This window comes from Apodemus sylvaticus, chromosome 6, assembly GCF_947179515.1.
Source record: "Apodemus sylvaticus chromosome 6, mApoSyl1.1, whole genome shotgun sequence".
NCBI classification, from domain to species: Eukaryota; Metazoa; Chordata; class Mammalia; order Rodentia; family Muridae; genus Apodemus; species Apodemus sylvaticus.
In genome coordinates this window covers 46,676,930-46,695,928 of record NC_067477.1, presented here as the reverse complement: position 1 = coordinate 46,695,928, position 18,999 = coordinate 46,676,930, and the positions used below count along the sequence as shown (strand labels likewise).

General features: G+C 43.8%; 1 protein-coding gene across 1 annotated transcript; it reads right to left on the bottom strand.

Moving 5' to 3' along the window:
- Positions 1–1,565: 1,565 nt before the first annotated feature.
- On the bottom strand, positions 1,566–18,768 carry Sgpp1 (sphingosine-1-phosphate phosphatase 1). Its single transcript, XM_052185649.1, has 4 exons — positions 17,947–18,768; positions 17,547–17,548; positions 7,278–7,365; positions 1,566–2,778 (listed from the first exon to the last, which is right to left on the bottom strand). The coding sequence occupies exons 1-4, from the start codon at positions 18,601–18,603 to the stop codon at positions 2,227–2,229; spliced, it is 1,299 nt and encodes a 432-aa protein (XP_052041609.1). The 5' UTR covers positions 18,604–18,768; the 3' UTR covers positions 1,566–2,226.
- Positions 18,769–18,999: the final 231 nt, after the last annotated feature.

Here is an 18,999-nt window from a genome sequence, read left to right as displayed (position 1 = left end):
TGGCTTAGCAGTTAAGAGCACTGACTACTTTTCGGAAGGTCCTGAGTTCAAATTCCAGCAACCAGATGGTGGCTCATAACCATCCATGATGAGATCTGACACCCTCTTCTGGTGTGTCTGAAGACAGCCACAGTGTACTTATATATAATAAAAAAAGAATTTGTTCAGTGTACCTCAAGGTGGTGGTATACACCTTTAATCCTAGCACTCAGGAGCCAGAGGCAGGCTGATCTCCATGAGTTTATGGTCAGCCTAGATTACACAGTGAGTTCCACGACAGCTAGGGCTACACAGAGAAACTCTGTCTCAAACACCCCTCCCCCCCTCCCCCCAAAAAAACCCAGACATGTGCACAACAGGTAAACAGAAGAAAGATCTTTTTGGTATTGATTTTGGCTTTTATTTTAAAATACATTTAGCATAGAACTGTCATCAAACAAAACACATAAACACAAAGAAATAGAATATTTTCTAATTCTTTTTAAGCGACACACAAAAATTAATAGGATAAAAGACCCAAAGTGGGGGACCCTTTCTATAGCTCAATCCACATCTGTTGAGGAATCCCTGCTCTCCACAGCTTCCAAGCTCCCAGCGTACCGATTCTTTTCAAAGCACCTCGCTTTCTTCTCCTGGTGGCCAAAGGGTCCAAATTTACTTGCTTAAAGTTGACCATTCTGTCTGGGTAAAAACTATCAGGCCCCTAAGCTTTCAATCAGAATTATAAAAAATATGAGCTCAAATACTTACATTGCCCAAAATAGAAACATTTTCCTTCTAAATAACCAGAGATTATTGCACTAAAATCATTACCTCTACCCCTGATGTTCATTCATATGGAAAATGAATTCTCTTCTTTACAAAAAGCTCATCACAAATAAATGTAATGTTAACCTAATTGCAATCACACATCAAAATATAAAGGCACAGACAGGAAAAAAAATAGCCTAATACTACACTCAAATTTTCCACTGTAAAAATAATTAGTTGGGAAAATAATAGAATCTAAGCTACGGATACTTCACATTTGGATTCTATAATCTACCTTAGATTGCTAAAGAGTGGGGTATTAAAAGGTAATGGTGGGAAACCCAATCCTTTTCAAATAATTTAGAAAAATGGCTTGTGTACATAGAAAGAGTGTACATTGTCTCATCTATACATCTCGGTGACATTTCTACTCTCTGGAAATATTTACTTGTACTATATACAATCAAGACGATGTACATAGATATATACTGTTCCTATAACTTGTAACACGCAGAAAAATACTTACAAAAATGGAAATAATTATCCATTTAGCTTTCCAATAAATTAGTGAGAAAACTTAGCAATTCCACATTTCTTTCTAAAAAAAGACTGAAGAGTTATGGGCCATTTAATTCTAATTCTGTTAGTATGACATATGTTTTAAAAATATTTGCCTGATGATGTGGCTTAAGATAGAATTAGAGTGTCACTTTTACATCACAGTATACATGGTGTCTCTTAATTCAGGAAAAGAAAGGCACAGTTAGCAAGCAATAAAATTCAGTACCTGAATTGGTGTGACCAAAATGGTTGAGAAAAAAAAAAAAGTACATTCAACATAGTATACAGAACTTTAAGAAAGAAATCCAAAACAGCAAATTTCCTCAAAAACTTGGTCCATTAGAAATGCCTCTCATGTTCAACATCATGGATAACATGAAGGGAGATGGCAGTGTAGAAAGAGGCAGTAAATCAGTATGTGGTAGCATTTGGATTTCTGTCTGGCAATCATCAATTCAACTAGAAAATGGCTCCCATAGGAAAGAAACATTAAGCCTATTGTTAATAACAACATGCCTGCATGAATTCCAAAAACCTGGGCACAACTGCATATTGTTACTGGTTTTTCAATATACCCCACTGTTCTTAGGTAAATAATTGTATATATAATATATACTAGACACACATTTGCACACCGTGTACCTTAATATATGTTATATATAACTACAATTTTGTAACAGCACAGAACTCTCCAAACATGGTGTGAACATTCTAAATGGGCATGCCATTTCTCAGCACCGAGAGAGCGCGGCCCACCTGAAACAACATCTGGTGTGCAATGACAGAATGCACTGGCTGCAGAATTTACTTCTTTAAGTCAAACTCTTGCAGAAGCCTCTGATCCAAGTTTTACCTAGAGAATAGCTTTAGATATAGCTGGTAGCCTCCTTTCTTATAACAAACACTGTTCCTCCATCAAGAGATACCAATAAAGGAAAATATGTAGGGGACCAAAAATGTGATGGAGAAACCAACCGTCCCGTAGGTTATATACCGGTACGGCAGCTCCACTTCCATGTGCTGCCGTGCTCGGCGAATGTCATGACACGGAATACTGAAGAGTTTACAGGCTAGAGGAATGGTGATCTTCTTCATGAGAGTTCTTACAAACAGTACAAGTATCATTCCTAGGACCACCCGTAATATGGCTTTTCCAAACAGAGTTACAGTAAGAGGAGGGATAGCTAAGGGTAATGTGTGCAGAGAAGGGTCTAAGGATAGACCCAGGTTATAAGCAGTGTGTGAGCCACATGCAATCCCAGCACCACTTCCCAGAATCTCAGCCGTGTCTCCTCGGGACGTGCTCCAGGTGTCAAGGGTGAAAGAAAAGATGCCCAAAATTAAGTGAAGCCCGATGATGATGAGCGGGGCATATTTGTAAGTTTGGTTGAAGTTGTCGATCAGGTCCACCAATGGGTAGAAGACAATGAGGATTAAAATGGTATACAGGAATCCAGCAATGACGTCCTAGAAAGGGTAAAAGGACAGTTAGTATAATGCTATTTTTGATGTTTAACTTTGAGCCTTACAAACTGACCATTCTGGAACTTGGGCGGGGCTGTAGCCTGGTGGGGGGAGTGCTTGCCTAGCATGCACTACAAAAACAAGGCATATTGTTGCACACCTATAATTCTAGCACTGGGGAAGTAGAGGCAGGAAAATCAGAGATTCCGGGGTTACACAAAACCCTGTCTAAAAAACAAAACAAAATGTTAAAAAAATACTGCACCGAAATTTGTTTTAATGATAAAAAGGATTCTGTTTATTTATTTAGCTATTTATTTATTTATTTATTTGGCTTTTTGGAATAAGGCTTCACTGTGTAGTCCTGGCTGTCCTGGAACTCACTCTGTAGACCAGAGTTTCTGGTCTCAGATCTCTGAAGTCTCGAACTCAGAGAGAGATCCACTGGCCTCTGCCTTGTGAGTGCCTTAATTAAAAGTGTGCACCACCACTGCCTGGCCAATAAAAGACTTATTAATAAAAGACTTTTTATTTTTCTACTCTTTCATTAACTACCATATATAATGTATATAAATTTAGAAGGTTCTGAAAAATATGTTTGCTACTGCGAGGTTGACATGCAGAAGAAACACTGTATTTCTTACCCAAAGAAATGATATGTGCTGTCATGAAGTTTATGTTTGGGGGAAAACTGGAAATAACAATATTATCAAGAAAACATAAATATTCCGGTTTTAGATAGCTATAAGTGATGTTTTAGTAAAACCAAAGTCTCTGTCTTCTAACAGCTTCCTTTTTTTTTTTATTTAAGAACTGTTAGTTGGGGCCGGGCAGTGGTGGCACACGCCTATAATCCCAGTACTCTGGGAGGCAGAAGCAGGTGAATTTTTGAGTTCAAGGCCAGCCTGGTCTACAGGGTGAGTTCCAGGACAGCCAGGGCTATACAGAGAAACCCTGTCCTGAAAAAACCAAATCCTAAAAAACCAAACCAAACCAAATCAAACCAAATCAAAAAACCCCCAAACACCAACGTATGTCAAGTGATAATGGAAGTATTCCTCATACACTATTTCTAGCACATTATTAGAGTGCTCTCAATGCTAATGAGGCTAACAGCTTAGGCAGTGTCATATCCGAGTGTCTGTGAGGCATCTGTGGGGTACACTCCACCCCATGTAGCCCATGCTGGCTTCATACTTAACAATGAACACACCAGCTGTGTTCTAAAAAATAATTCAAAACACAAGTAATTATTTTAAATACTAAGAGATATAAAAAGTACAAACTGAGGGATTATTATCAGGGTCATAGTATTCATAATGATTCTAGTACTCAGAAGACAGAGGCCGAAGCACCACAGGTTCAAAGTCAACCTAGGTGCATAGTACCTTGTGTCAAAAACAGAGTATCAACTGCTGAAATACAAACAAGCAATATACTATTGGGTAGTAACGAGAGTCATAGTCATTGCACAGAACTGTTATTTGTAATACTTGAAAGTCATACAGGGTGTTACTTTGAAAAGGAAAATTGCCAGGTGTGGTAGTATACAACTTTAGGGCCTTCACCTACTGAGCCATCTTGCTGGCCCTTGTCAATACTCTTACGTGTGTGTGTGTGTGTGTGTGTGTGTGTGTGTGTGTGTGTGTGCGTGCGCGCGCGCGTGTGTCCATGTAGGAACCCTTGGAGATCACTGGGGGGAAAAAGACCCCAGGGAACTGGAGTTTCAGGCAGCTGTGATTACACTGTTGCTGGGAACTGAACCCTGGTCCTCTGTAAGAGAAGTAAGCGCTCTTAACCGTTGAGCCGTCTACCGAGCCCTACCTTGTCGCTATTTTTAATAATCGTATTATTTTTAAATCATATATTCTTTGGAAGCAGATTTGTCGTTGAATAAACAATTAGAGTTCCCTGGCATGGAACTCTATCCTATGTCCTATGATAGGACAGGAAAATAATAGAAGATTAGGGTCACTGTGGGCAAGCTGGCTAAGATGCTGTCTCAAAAAAAAAAAGTCTTGGAAGACAGGGAGCCTGGATACATGTGAGGTCCCAAAGTTCAAGCCTTGGTACTGAAATAAATAAAAGCAAAACAAAGTAAAGCCAAATATATAAGCAATCAGGCCTGTCCACTCACAAACTGAAAAGCAGTTTGTCAGGGCTAGAGAGATGGCTCAGCGGTTAAGAGAATGTACTGTTCTTGCAGAGGACTCAAGTTTGTCTCCCAGCGCGTGTCAGGTGGCTCGTAACCACCCATAAGTCCTGTTCCGGGGATCTCTGCAGGCTCCTGCACTCATGTGCACACACACCCTCCCCACATAGTCATAAGGAAAATAAATCTTAAAAAAATAAAACTAATGTTAATATTGTTTTTACTCCAGGTGACTTAAGAATGGATACAATCTAGTATACAAAGAGTAAAGTGAATTTGGCAGAAATATTCAATCAATTGCTAAACTCACACAACCCTGGCTGGTCAGTAATTCAGGATACAGACCTGGATGGCCTCAAATTCACAGAGATCTTCCTTTCTCTACTTCTTGAGTACTGGGATTAGAGGCATATGCTTGGGATTAAAGGCTTTCTTTCTTTCTTTCTTTCTTTCTTTCTTTCTTTCTTTCTTTCTTTCTTTCTGGATTAAAGGCTTCCTTCCTTCCTTTTTTTCTAAAACAGTTTTTGAGATCACATATTCAACAATCAGATTCTTATTCCTCTTGGAATGATAATAAACTTAGAAATAAAAGTACATTTTTCCTAAAAAAATATTAGCAATTCCCTTTTCTTCTTTCTTCACTAACAACAACAACAACAAAAAAATGTACAATCAGGCTGAGATATGTTCAGTTGGTGGAGTATTTGCCTTGCATGTCCAGCACACAAAAAGTAAGATTAAAATCATGTAATCCCGGTGCTAGGGAAGCAGAGGCTGGATGTCTCTGAGCTTGAGGCCAGCCAGGACTACATAGTGAGACCTAAAACCAAACCAAACCCTACTCAAGCAACCACAAAACAGTGTAAGCATCTGGTAGTTTTTAGAAGACACCACTGTGGAGGGGGGAAGGATCACAGGACAGAGCCTGGTAAGCAGCAGAGGTTGGTAATGTTAGCTATCACGTAAAAAATGTGTGGTCTGTGTATAAAACAGGAGGAACCGTGAGAACATCAGTATTCCTACAGCCATGAGATCATCTCACTCGACGTTCTCCTCAGCACAGTCCAAGGATGGAGTCATGTGAGAATCCTGAGTGCTTGGGAGAAAACACCAAGAACACAAGCCTTGTGACCTCCTCTCCAGAACACAGAACTGCTCATGGAATGTGCTCCTCCCAGGCGTAGGACAGGAGTGAGCTTACCTCAGCTGTAGCTAGTCCTGTGCCTCTGTGGAAAAACATGATTTTTGCCCTGTGAAGTGTTTCCTTGTGATTATATACAGCTTCAACTCCTGAGAATGTTACTTTGGGGTCCTTTCTAAGGCCTCAGGGTATAAAAATAATTTTTCCCACCAGGGAAAATTATTAGGATTTCATAAATTAGTTCACATTTTGCCATCTATTTTTTTTTCTTTTTCTTTTTCTTTTTTTGATCCTTCATTTCCAAGCTAACAGGCAATCTTGTGAGATGCTGAAGGCGAGAGACAAGGCACATTTGATTTACGGAACCCACAGTCCATTGTGGGGTGACAGAAAGGCAAGAGGCCATTCCAGTTTAGGGTAAATGGGGGAAGAGGCACCTGGAGAAGAAGGAAATGTGGGAAAAGGTTGTGAGGAACATCAGCAGAGACAGGGAAGCAGGCGAGAGAGGAGAGAGGTGTCCAACCAAATGCTACAGCATTCCTGAGGCCTCTGGGCTCTCAGCACTGGGGGGGAAGTTCATTACAAGGCAGAGACACAAGGCGGAGACACTAGTAGGTCACAAATCATTACCCTGATAGTTCTGCAAATGAGGAAGACTCACAACTGGATTTTTCTCTTTCAGGGCTCCGGGAAAATGTTATTTCCTCCCTATCTATTAAAGAGAGTTTGCTTATCATTAGTTAATACTCCATTAACTCTTCCTTACCTTATAAAACTTTTATGTAAATCTTTTAATCGGCGTAAAATCATTGTTTACACAAAGCCCTTCCCCCACCCCTCGAACTTGAAGGCCTGGAGGGACTGACCTATTCCTCCATTTTCTTCATGTTCTTCAAAGACTAGCCCATCCAGAAAGGCTGGGACACAGACAGACACCATGTACAGCAAAGTGAAAGCCAAGTGAGCTGGCTGGCTGGCTTGGTTTCAGCACACCTTTATGAAAAGAAGCTTCCTGCCAGGTGCCTTCGCTTCCCTCGTTGTGTTCCTTTGTATTGACAGCAGGTCATAATAATCATTACTTATGTTCCTAAAATCTCTGCCAGTGTCAGGAAAAAATATTTTTGTTTTATAGTTTATAGGTATGTACGTACACACACACACACACACACACACACACACACACACACAAGGACACCCTGTTTTCCTTACCAGGATGGAATGCATTCCCATGTAGACTCTACTTAGGCAAACTAGAGAACTCCAGCAGGGAATGAGAATCAGCCCATATATGAGGATACTAAAAGAGAAGAGAGAGACAAAAATTAAGTTAAACAGATGCGAGCAAGCAAACAAAACAAATCACTATGCTATAAAATCCTATCAAGAACTATATGCTTTCTCCTCTCCACTGCTTTCCCAGTGCCTAACCAAGGATCAAACACAGCAAACATTAATAAAATACTCTTGCAAGAGTGACTTAGGGTTTTCTTGCTTGTTTTTCGAGGTGGGGTCTCTCTGTGTAGCCCTGGCTGTCCTAGAACTTGCTCTGTAGACCAGGCTGGCCTCAAACTCACAAAGATCCACCTGCCTCTGCCTCCTGAGTGCTGATGTTAAAGGTATGTACCACCACTGAAATTATGTGGTGTGTGTGTGTGTGTGTGTGTGTGTGTGTGTGTGTGTGTGTACTTTAACCAAGGTGCAAGAGCTCTGGAACACCACCCAAATCCAGTCTCTAAGAACTCAGACTTCCCTGGGAGGAAAGACGGGCTCACTCTGTCCCATGCAGGAATGGCTGCCCTCTGCAATCTGCCGTGTGGTGGTTTTCCTCCCCACTGGAGGAATACTTTATAATTAGTTTTCTACTTCTGCATTCTCCATTAAATTTCAGGTGGAAATCCCATTGAGGAAGATTTTGGTGGGAATGGAACACGGTGATTGCACATGCCTCTAACTGTAGCAACAGGGAGACAGAAGCAGGAGGATCACTATGAGTTCGAGGCCAACCTGGTCTGCATGATGACTTGCAGGACAGCCAGGGTTCTATGATTAGTAGAAACATAAGAAGGGAAAAGGCACAAGCAGGCTGCCCTCGGAATCAGCAGTATCAGTGACAGGGCTGGCTTTGTGTCCTGTGGCTGGAGGGAAGAAAAACAGGGCTGCCGGGGAGCATGGTTAATGTGGGAAGAGCACGTTCTGGTGGGGACGGTTTCAAGGTCCTACATGAAACTGCAGACAGTGGTTGGAGAAGGGGAGTGGAAATTGAGCACTAATACTCAAAAGGCTGAGGCAGGGGGACTGCTACAGTGAGAAGCAAGCTTGATCTACATAGTGTGAGATCCTGACCTTAAAAGGGGGCCGGTATTAAAGTGCAAATGAGTACGTGCTCTGTATTATTTCCAAGTGCATACAAATACAGCCCAACAAATTATATGGTAAGCCTAAATGGTTTTCTTTCTTATGGTGCTACAGACACGGACAGAACGCAGGGCTCTCCCACCCGATGCTGGGATCATAGATGTGAGTTACTGCGCCTCCCTCTCCTAGATGCCTTTGTTTGGTTGGTTGCTTTTGGTTACATTCAGCCCAGGCTGGTCTCAAACTTACTGTGTAAGGACCAATAACCTTGAATATGGTCCCCCTGCCTTTGCCTCTCAAGTACTGGGATTACAGGCGTTGAGGACAGACAGCCTGGCGTAGGTACACTGAATCTCATAGCATGGTTAACTTTTTCACTGCGTGACCTTGATAAGAAGGAAACCCAAGTCAACATTTCCTTCAGTTATTTTACAAAATGCAAAATGGCTTCATTCAGCCAGATATGCTTCCCGGACTGCTTATCAAACCTGATCAGAACTGTCTGGAACACTCCGGCGCCTTCCACTTGCACCCATGGGGGGAGGGGGATAATCAATAAAATGACTTGTAATTAAAGCAATTTCAAAAACTGTCTTTAAAAATAATCTTTTTTTGTTGTTGTTGAGACACTAAGGGATTGAACCAATGGCTGAATGCCATGGAGTACTCTAGTGACAAATTACATCTGGCCTTTTAAGTACAATTTAATTGTTCAGAATAACTGTAGTACAGGACAAACACAGAAAGCAGAGGGGAAAAAAATCCATTTTGAATTCCAGTAAGTATATAGCCTCCCACACAACCGGGCAATAGTGGCGCATTATGGACAGGTTGCTCTTGCTAATGAAAGTCGTATTCTGTGTGGAAAGCACACCAGTATGTGTGAGATCATACACAATATATACATACACAATATACATACATATACATACACAATATACACATATATACATACACAATATACATACATATACAATGAGTAGACAGTTTTAGGAGTCTGTACTAAGCACAGAAATGTGGGTAAGGATTCACATATCAAAACTGTCAGAAGGTGGCCTACATCACGCAGTGCTGCGGTGTGGTGAAATGGAGGGACTTGGCTACTTTGTACAGAGGAACGATGTCTACCGCATTCACCAGGCACATACACAGACATACTACCTTTCATTTACAAAATCCATGTCTTGGGCATTGCAAACACAAACCACAAAAATCAGCTTAAATTTTCTTGGAAGAGAAGGAGCTGTGGCAACCAGAGTGTCTCAGAGAACCCCAGAGTAGAAGACACGCCAGCGGTGTGCTGCTTGGCCCGGGGTCGGCTCTTCCTTCCACAAATTCGCTGCCTTTTCTTTCCTCCAGAAACAGGTTTCTTTCTGGGCTCGCCAGTCCACATGGCAGATGATGGCATCTGAACTTGCTTCTTCACAGGTACAGGAGACTCACTTACATAGCCATGCTAACACCACCTTGCCTATCTGATACAGAGAAGAGATGTGCCTGAGTGGAGATGGAGGTTCACGGGGCTAAGCTAGGCTGATTCTGTCGGTTTCTTCAGCTGTGGGACCCTGGGATGGCCACATGATATCCTTCTATCTCTGGCTCCTCCTGTCTAAAAGGAGGTGCTCAGTACTTAGGACAGTAATAAGCCTACAGTGTGAATTCCATCCATGTGGGCCACCGAGGCAGGAAGATGGTAGTGAGTGTGGTCCACCCAGTGAGTAAATTAGCAAGATCTTGTCTTAAAAAGGAAAACCAAAAAGAGGTCCCAGGTATCTGTGGCAGAGTTCTTGGCTAGCACATGTGGGCCTGGTTCAGTCTTACAGTACTGTGTATGAATTAAAGAGTGTAATGGCACGAACCATGGTTCTCCAGAGAAATAACCTGTAGAACAAGTCTGTACATTATATACAGAAAAAAATTTACATTGAGAGCTAGCTCGGACCATTGTGGAGGCTCACAAGAACCAAAGCCTCAGGCTGAAGGCCCATGGAAGGATGTAGGTATCACTCAAGGCTGAAGGAATGTGTTAGCAAAATTCTCTCTCCTAGAGCAAACCTGTCTACCTGAAGTCAATACATGGACAGATTCAGAGAACTGACTTCCACCAAGTTGTCCTCTGACTCCCACAGACAGACACAGACAAACACCAAATAAATAAACAAACAAATAAATGCTTAAAAAGTGATGAACTCCTTCTATCCCAGCACTTGAAAGGTAGAGCCAGATGGATCTGAGTTCAAGGCCTGGTCTATTGATCAGGGCTACTCAGAAAAACCTTGTCTCAAAAATAAAATAAAATAAAAATAATAATTTTTTTTAAAGAAACCTCAAATTGCTTTTTTCTCACCTTTTTGTTCTTTTCGTTTTGACTTGTCTATGTAAGAAATATCTTCTTTCCTCTCAAGGGTAGCTTCTTTAAGGGCTAATACTCACTAATAGTAGGCATATGGCGGCCTAGCAAAAATACCATATGAAACTAAGTCTTAACCCACCTCCTAAAACATTTGCTGACACAAATGGCGATGGCCTCGGGCAGCTGGACCTCCCCCAGCCCTTTTTTTTTACTGCCTTTATTCAGAGTCATGTAAAAGTAGCCAGTCTTTAGACTGAGGGGTGAGACCCCAGTCAATAGGGAAATGCCATCACCACCTGCTTTGAAATAGAGCCAAGTGAAGCTGTGCTCACCAACCCCCACCCTCCCACCCCCCTCAGTCCCAGCCCTGGGCAGAGCTGGGCTCCGAGTTCACAACAGCTGTGAGTTCCAGGCCAGACAGCTACCTACATATTAAGACATTGTTTCAAAGAAACCAAAACAAAGCCAAGCAAACATCAACATCTGCCCCACACTTTGCTTTTGTTTGTGTGATTCTTTGTGTGACACTTTGAGTATTCTTTTGTAACCTAGACATTGAGCAAGATTCTTTAGTTGGGTGTGAGTCCGGAGGCAGCGGCCTTATCTACTACAAAGTTAAGTTCCAGGACAGCCAGGGCTACACAGAGAAACACTGGCTTGAAAAACTATGTACGTACGTACTTATACATACGTGCGTGTGTGTGTGTGTGTGTGTGTGTGTGTGTGTGCGTGTGCGTGTGTGTGTGTGTGTGTGTGTGTGTGTGTGTGTGTGTGTGTGTGTGTGATGTGCCTTTGGTAAAAGTTTACAGGAAGCCAGGCAGTGGTGGTGCACGCCTTTAATCCCAGCACTTGGGAGAGGCAGGCAGATTTCTGAGTTCGAGGCCAGCCTGGTCTACAGAGTGAGTTCCAGGACAGCCAGGGCTACACAGAGAAACCCTGTCTCGAAAAACAAACAAGGAGACACAGGCACGCCAGTCCTTACCATGTCTCAGCCTCTGCAAAGCCTGAGTTTTCAGTCCTGTGCTGAATTTCCCAGAACAGGCTCTCTTACTTTCACTTCTGGCTGTCTAAGGCTTACTCTTTTTTAAGGTATTGTCTCATCTTGCTGTGCTGGGCAGACCTATGGTGTGGCCCTAGAGGCACGCACGCCACTCCTCTGACCATCAATATTTGAATCTAGTGTGGACACTTGGCCTGACCTGGCACACCAAACAACTCAAGACAGTCTCTGAACTTGTAAATAATGCAGAGCCGGATGAGGCGGGCACATACATGTCCGGGCACAGGAGAGAGGACTATATGGAGGGTACAGTGAGTTCTGAGGCAGGCTTGTTCCACAGCCTGGCCCCCCTGGCCCCCAGCACTTCCTTGTACTAGGTTTCTACAAAATGCTCCAGATATTCTGCAAATCAACTTCCTCTTTTCTGCTCAACCTAGTCAGGATGCATTTTTTGAGAACCCTCCATACACCTCGATTCCTGTCCTTACTCCCTTCCTTCTCTCTGCCCCTCCCTTTCTCTCTCCCCCCTCAAAAGGGACTCCCTTGTGCAGCCCTTATGCCTAGGCAAGCCTCAAATTCAAAAGATCATCCAGCTCCTGCCTCATGAGTGTTAGGTTTAAGGACAGACACACCTACATCACCTTAGATATTTCTAAGATATCTTCTTTTTGTAAAGACATTACTTATTTGTATAAGCGAGAGACAGCATTTGTCTGTGTGGGTGTCTGTGCCTATAGGAGCATATGGAGAACAGAAGGGGCTGTCATTATCCTCTGCCTATTTTTTGAGGCAGGGTCTCTCCCTGGACCTGGGGCTAGTGGTTTTCTCAGTGAAGATGGAAGCCAACAAGCCTTAGCAATCCGGTCTGTGCTCCCTCCAGGAGTTTGGGGTTTCAGGTGTGCTCAGGACACCCAGCCTATTACATGAGTGCTAGCATCCAAACTGTGGTCTTCATGATAACGCAGCAAGCGAGTGCTCTTAAACGCTGAACCATCTCGGCAGTTCCCTAAGATATCTGCTTACTTCTCATATTTCAGCTCTTTAAATGCTGATATGTGTGCCTACGTTTCTCTCTCCACACTCATGTGCATGTGCTCTACATGTGGAGGTCAGAGGACAACCTTGGATGTTGTTCTTCAAGAGAACCACTACAGTTTGTTGAGATAGGTCTCACACTGGCCTGCCACTCACCACGGGAACTGCAGACTGGTCAGGGAGTCCCAGGGATTTACTTGCCAGGCTTCCCAGTGTTGGGACTACAGCTCGCACCATCGTGCCTGGCATGGTGTTTGTTTTTTAAGCTTTAATTTTATGTTCTATGTGAGAGTGCATGCACTTGAGTACCACTAGAGAGCCAGGAGAGAGCAGCACCAGATCCCCAGGAGCTGGAGCTAAGGGTGGATGGAACTACCCATTGCGGGGAGGGTGGGAGGGGCTTGGGTCCCCTGCAAGAGCAGTGTGGGCCATTGTTCAACTGCTGGGCCATTGTTCAAGCCCCTGCACCTGGCTTTGACACACACTTCACTGAGTCCTTAAATGCTGGAATCTTAAGAGATTTCTTGCTGGACCTCGGATTCTCACTGTGTGCCCTCTTTGAGGGCAATGTTCCATTCTCATGATTCTCCATGTGCCGGCACCAAGTCTTACTCATCTTCCATGAAGAAATCTGCCTCTTTCATTGCTTCAGGTAGTTGTTTTAAGGATATCAAAGCACCAGCTCCTTGGTGATCCTGCACACATGATCCAAGATGCTTCTTATATGTGTGTGTGTGTGTGTGTGTGTGTGTGTGTGTGTGTGTTGCCTCTTCACAAATTATACTTCCCAAACCAGAAATGTGGACATAATCCTTTCTCCTTTTTGCCTCCTTAATGACAGATCCAATAAGTCATCAAGACTTGTCAATTCTAGCCGGGCGGCCGGTGGTGGCGCACGCCTATAATCCCAGCACTCTGGGAGGCAGAGGCAGGCAGATTTCTGAGTTCGAGGCCAGCCTGGTCTACAGAGTGAGTTCCAGGACAGCCAGGGCTATGCAGAGAAACCATGTCTTGAAAAAACCAAATCCAAAAAAAATCAAACAAACAAAGACTTGTCAATTCTACCTTTAAACCCATGAAACTTGCTAGGTTTGGTAGTATACATCTGTAATCCCTGCAAAGACAGAGACAGGCACAACTCTCAAAAGAGTTCCAAGGCCAGTTGGTGACAATGAGACCTTGTCTCATAAGTAAATAAATCTACAAAATTTAAGATAAGCTTAGAGAGGCCTGGCAGGGGTGGCACGCGCCTTTAATCCCAGCACTGGCAAGCAGAAGCAGGTGGATCTGTTCTAGTTCAGGCTGGCCTGGTCTAGAGTGCATTCAAGGACAGCCAGGGCTACACAGAGAAACCATGTCTCAAAAAATAAAATAAAAATGTCATACTGGGAGAAAGTCTACCTATGCTTCATAGACTGCACAGTCCATTTTGTTGACACTAGTGAGTTTTTATATCTAGAAGCAGCACAAACAGAAACAACAAAAAAGCAACAGCAAATACAACAGATGCGATTAGTTCCTCTAAGTACAATTTCATTGCAAGTCAATAAAGCTCACAGTTTTTCAAGGCAATTTTTTTTTGTTTTTTGTTTTTTTTTTTGGATTTGTTTGTTTGTTTGTTTTTTGAGACAGGGTTTCTCTCTATATAACTCTGGCTGTCCTGGAACTCACTCTGTAGACCAGGCTGGCCTGGAACTCAGAAATCCGCCTGCCTCTGCCTCCCAGAGTGCTGGGATTACAGGCGTGTGCCACCACCTCCCAGCTTTTTCAAGGCAATTAAAGAGCTGACTGTATACTGAGAGTTGGGTATGGTGGCGCAGACCTATGATCCCAACTACATGGGAAGGTGAGACAGAAGGATTCCAAGCTGGAGTCCAGTCACCCTACAGAGTGCGTTCAAGGTTAACCTGGGCAACTTAGACCATGTCTCAAAATAAAAACGTGTTAGACCTAAAACACACACACACACACACACCACTAAATGGGCACAGCCAAAAGCCTAGGTTTCAACACTCAGCATCATGGAACAAACAAAATAAACGAAAGGCAAAGATCCAAATTAGCCATCGAAACCTTAAAGGTAGACACTTTACGTGAATAGGCGTCTAAACAGTGAACTCAGAGTAGACAAGCGCATCAGCAATACACACTGGAACCCAGTCAGAGCCACACTCATCAAGGAACCTGATGTACAATAGGTGTGGCATTACAAATACATGAAGAAAAAAAAAAAGACAAATTACTCAAAATTGATACAAGGGCAGTTAATTATCTATGTGGAAGAAATGATGCCAGATTCATTTCTCAAATAAAGATAAAACTAATGAAAGGTGAATAAGTGCTTCCATCTGTAGATACACATTCTCTTTGAAATTAAAGAGTTTAATTCCTAGAACCAATAATAAAAATAATGATGATTTTATTTTTCATATTTTTATTATGTTTATCTGGAGGGGGGGCAGTGCCCCGAGCATCCAGAAATGGGGCTGGAGAGATGTCTTAGCAATTAAGAGAACTTGCTGCTCTAGCAGAGGACCAGAGTTTGGATCCCTGCACCTAAATTACAGGGTTCAGATAAATGCAACTCCAGGGAATTTGATACTCCTTTCTGATCACCAATGGGCACCTGAGTACACACGTGTACACACACACACACACACACACACACACACACACACACGTACCCACACAGATACTAACACACATAAGCACAAATAAAATAAAATAAATCCTTTTAAGAAATAAAATAAAAATATACCAACCCAAACATACTGACACATACATGCCTGAATTTACAGCACTTGGGAGGCTAATAGAAAAAGATTCTAGGTTTAGGTGTGGCCTCCTCTATACTGAATTCCAGGCCAGCTAGGTTACACAATCAACACTACACAATCAAGCAATTAATCAGTAAACAACAACAACAACAAAAAACCAAATGGCTACCAACTGATGGAAAAAAAAATAACAAATTCATCTAATGAAACACTATCCACTAATAAAAGGAACCAAGTCCTGGTTATTTACTACAATATGGTCTTTAAGAAGCTGCTGGGGAGGTAAACTATAAAAAAAAAAAATGTATGCCCATGTTTAAAACTGTTAAAAGAATCTTAAAAATGCTGTGAGAATGCCAGGTGGTGCTGGCACACGCCTTTAGTCCCAGCACTTAGGAGTCAGGGGAATCTCTGAGAGTTCTAGACCAGCCTGGTCTACAGAGTGAGGAGTTCCAGGACAGCCAGGGCTACATAGAGAAACTCCATCTCAAAAAACCAAAAAAAAGAAAAAAGAAAAAAAAGCTTAAGTGAAAAAAAAAAAGTCTGTTAAACAGGCGTTATAGTGCAAGGTTCCTCCAGTATGCTCACGATAGGAAAATCTATACACACAGAGTGGACTGATGGCTGCCTGAAGACCTGTTTAAGACGAGAAGATGTCTATCACCCAGCCTGACTGCAATCTCAAAGCCTGTATGATTTGCAAATGTTGAATTAAATACAGTAGATTGTATATAGTTCCTGTTTGAGGCCAGCCTGAGCTACATACATAGTGAGTTCCAGGCCAGCCTGAGCTACAGTGAGAGCCTGCCTAAAAACAAGACAAACAAAAAAAAAATAGAATATAAGCTTAGCCTGATTATTACATTTTAGCCTTGAAATGCTAAAATATTGATAGCTACATCCCATAAACAATTCAGCAGAACTATTTTCAGACTTCCTGTTAGCATGTGTCCTGAATAACTGAAGAGCAGAACCAACTCATTCTCTCTCTTTCTCCCTCCCTCCCTCCCCACCCCACCTCTGAAGGCAGCCCATCAGGAAGGAGGTGGTAGAAAGTCCCTCATCAATAGACAAACAGCAGCATACACACATAGAAAACAAACACACTGACAATCTCACTTTCTGAAATAGTTAGGTCAGATGGGAATTTTTAGATATGTTTTTCACCCCAAACAAGTGTCACTGTTTTTGCAGTCCAAATGTGACCATGTATCACCAGGAGTTAAATAAGAAAAGAACTTTCTATGTTAGTCTCCCCTCCTAATTCCGTCATTCTTCCTGGGTGCGTGCCTGATTTCTGTTACTATAAAACAGATGAACTGCACGGTAGAGGGGGGCTGGGATGGTACAGGCAACAACATTTACCCATACTGAAACTGTGTGTGGGTTAAGTAAGCCTGCAGTGGAGTTTTACAGCCGTTGGCATTTCTCAATCTCGTGCAATGAAAAGGAGTTAAAAAGAGACAATGAGTTTTCCTAGATTCTCCAGAATTATGCACTTTATTCTTAAGAGACTGGTCCGAAAGACTAACAAATCATACCATTTAAGACCAGTAGACAAATATATTTCGCTTCTATGGGAAAGATAATTAAATTGTAAACTCAAGTATCACTTGCAAACAAACCCTAGGAATTTCAAATTTGGGAAGCCCAAAAAAGCAGGCAAATTAAAAGATGACTACCATTAAAAACTCCTGATGGGCAAATTGACCCCGGTATCATACGCCATTATAACTAATCCGGCTCCTCCGAAGGCAGAGCCATGCAGGGTTACAGTTACAGCCATAGTAACAGGGTAACAACTAGCACCTGAGTCTCCAGACCAGAGAAGTCAAGCGTCTCAACAGAACTGCAATCAATCCTTTACGACGAACTCACCCAGATTCTGTTCCTTTGCTTAAGCTTTTCTTAACTGTCATTGCTTTAGTGCTTGGGATGTGCCTGTGTCAGAATTATACTACTGTTTGAAAACACTATCTAATTTTACATTGTAAACATCATGTATTGCAATGAAACCGGGTCTTAGTTACCATGTGTCTCATTTTAAGAAAACCACATCACCCCTGTCCATCAGATGAACTAAGTTTAAAAACTCATTCCAAGCTCAAAGATTAAATGCACTGGAAGTGTTTCCTAAAGCGTGGGGGTGGGGGTGTCCAAGAAACTATACTTAACTGTATTAAAATACAGTTTAGTAGTTAAGATTCATTAGTTAATTTTCTAGAACTCTGACAGGGCCTGCTTGTGGGTACTGTGAGAACCGGGCAGGGATTTTGGACTGGAAAAGCCAAATTTGTTTTTTAAAAAAGTTCAGAGAGCTCTGGAAACTCGTCCGTGGAGCTGAGGGGCGCAGCGTACCTGCCAGCGGCCATAGGTGAGCAGGATCATGGCGATGGGGATGGCGGTGCCGGACATGGCATGCGTGGAGGGCATGCTGTATTCCGAGTTGTAGAAAACCTCCAGCTTGATGACGGGCGGCGAGGCCGGCCGCGGCCAGCGGATGATGTCCTTGGTGCACTGGCCCAGGTACATGACCAGCACCCAGATAATCACCAGCCTCCGGCCCACCAAGGGGTCGAGATTCCAGATCCAGAAGGGGAAGAAGAAAATGTAGAAGAGCTCGTTGCCCAGTTCGGTGCCGAAGGAGAACAGGTAGTAGAGCGGCAAGTTGCTCACTTTGGCCAGCTCGCCCTCCTCGCCGGTCAACGAGTTGCGGCGCAGCGAGCCCGCGCGGCGGGGCCCTGTCGGGCCCGGCTCGGCCGCCAGCCCGTTGCGCACGCCGTTCGGGGCACCGCAGCAGTCGGGCTTGGCGGGGCTGGAGCTGTCCTCAGAGCCCGGCTGCCGTCCCCGTCGCCGGGGTTCTCCCGGGGCTCCGCGAACCTCGGGCTCTGCATCCTCGCCCGCCGCCGGGCTACCGAGCGGCACCTCCACCCCACACAGACGCTGGAAGCTCGCCACCCGCTGCGGCTCCTGCAGACGGATGGCCAGCAGAGCCAGCCGCTGCCCCAGGGACATGGTCGCGGGCCACTCGGGAATTGATCCGGCCACGCGCTCCCCGCCAGCCACAGCCGCCACGGTGCCTAGCTCGACTCGCTCGAGGCTGCCGGCGACCGCGCCAACAGGCCGCAGCGGCCGCCGCGCGCGCCCTGCGCGCCTCGCGCGCCCCTCCCCTGGCGCGCTCACGGAGGCCCGCGCCGCGCGCGCAGCCCGGAGCTGTCTCTGAAGCCCCGCCTCCGGGTGCTCCAGGCTGCTGCGCGAAGAGCGGTGCGGGTCTAGGCAGGGCTGGTGACCCAGGAGCCGCCCGCGGCTTTTATTAGCCTGGAACCAATTGGGGCGTGATGAATGGAGGCGAAGTAACCACTGTGAAACCGAAATCGTCCGACTCACGCCATTAATTAGCAACTAATTTCA

Bases quoted from the DNA above. Each gene is read 5' to 3' on its own strand.
- Sgpp1 (XM_052185649.1), bottom strand. From the start codon at position 18,603: ATGTCCCTGGGGCAGCGGCTGGCTCTGCTGGCCATCCGTCTGCAGGAG. The intron at 2,779-7,277 runs GTAAGGAAAACA...TACCCTTTCTAG, and splicing joins TGGGAATGCATTCCATCCTG to GACGTCATTGCTGGATTCCT.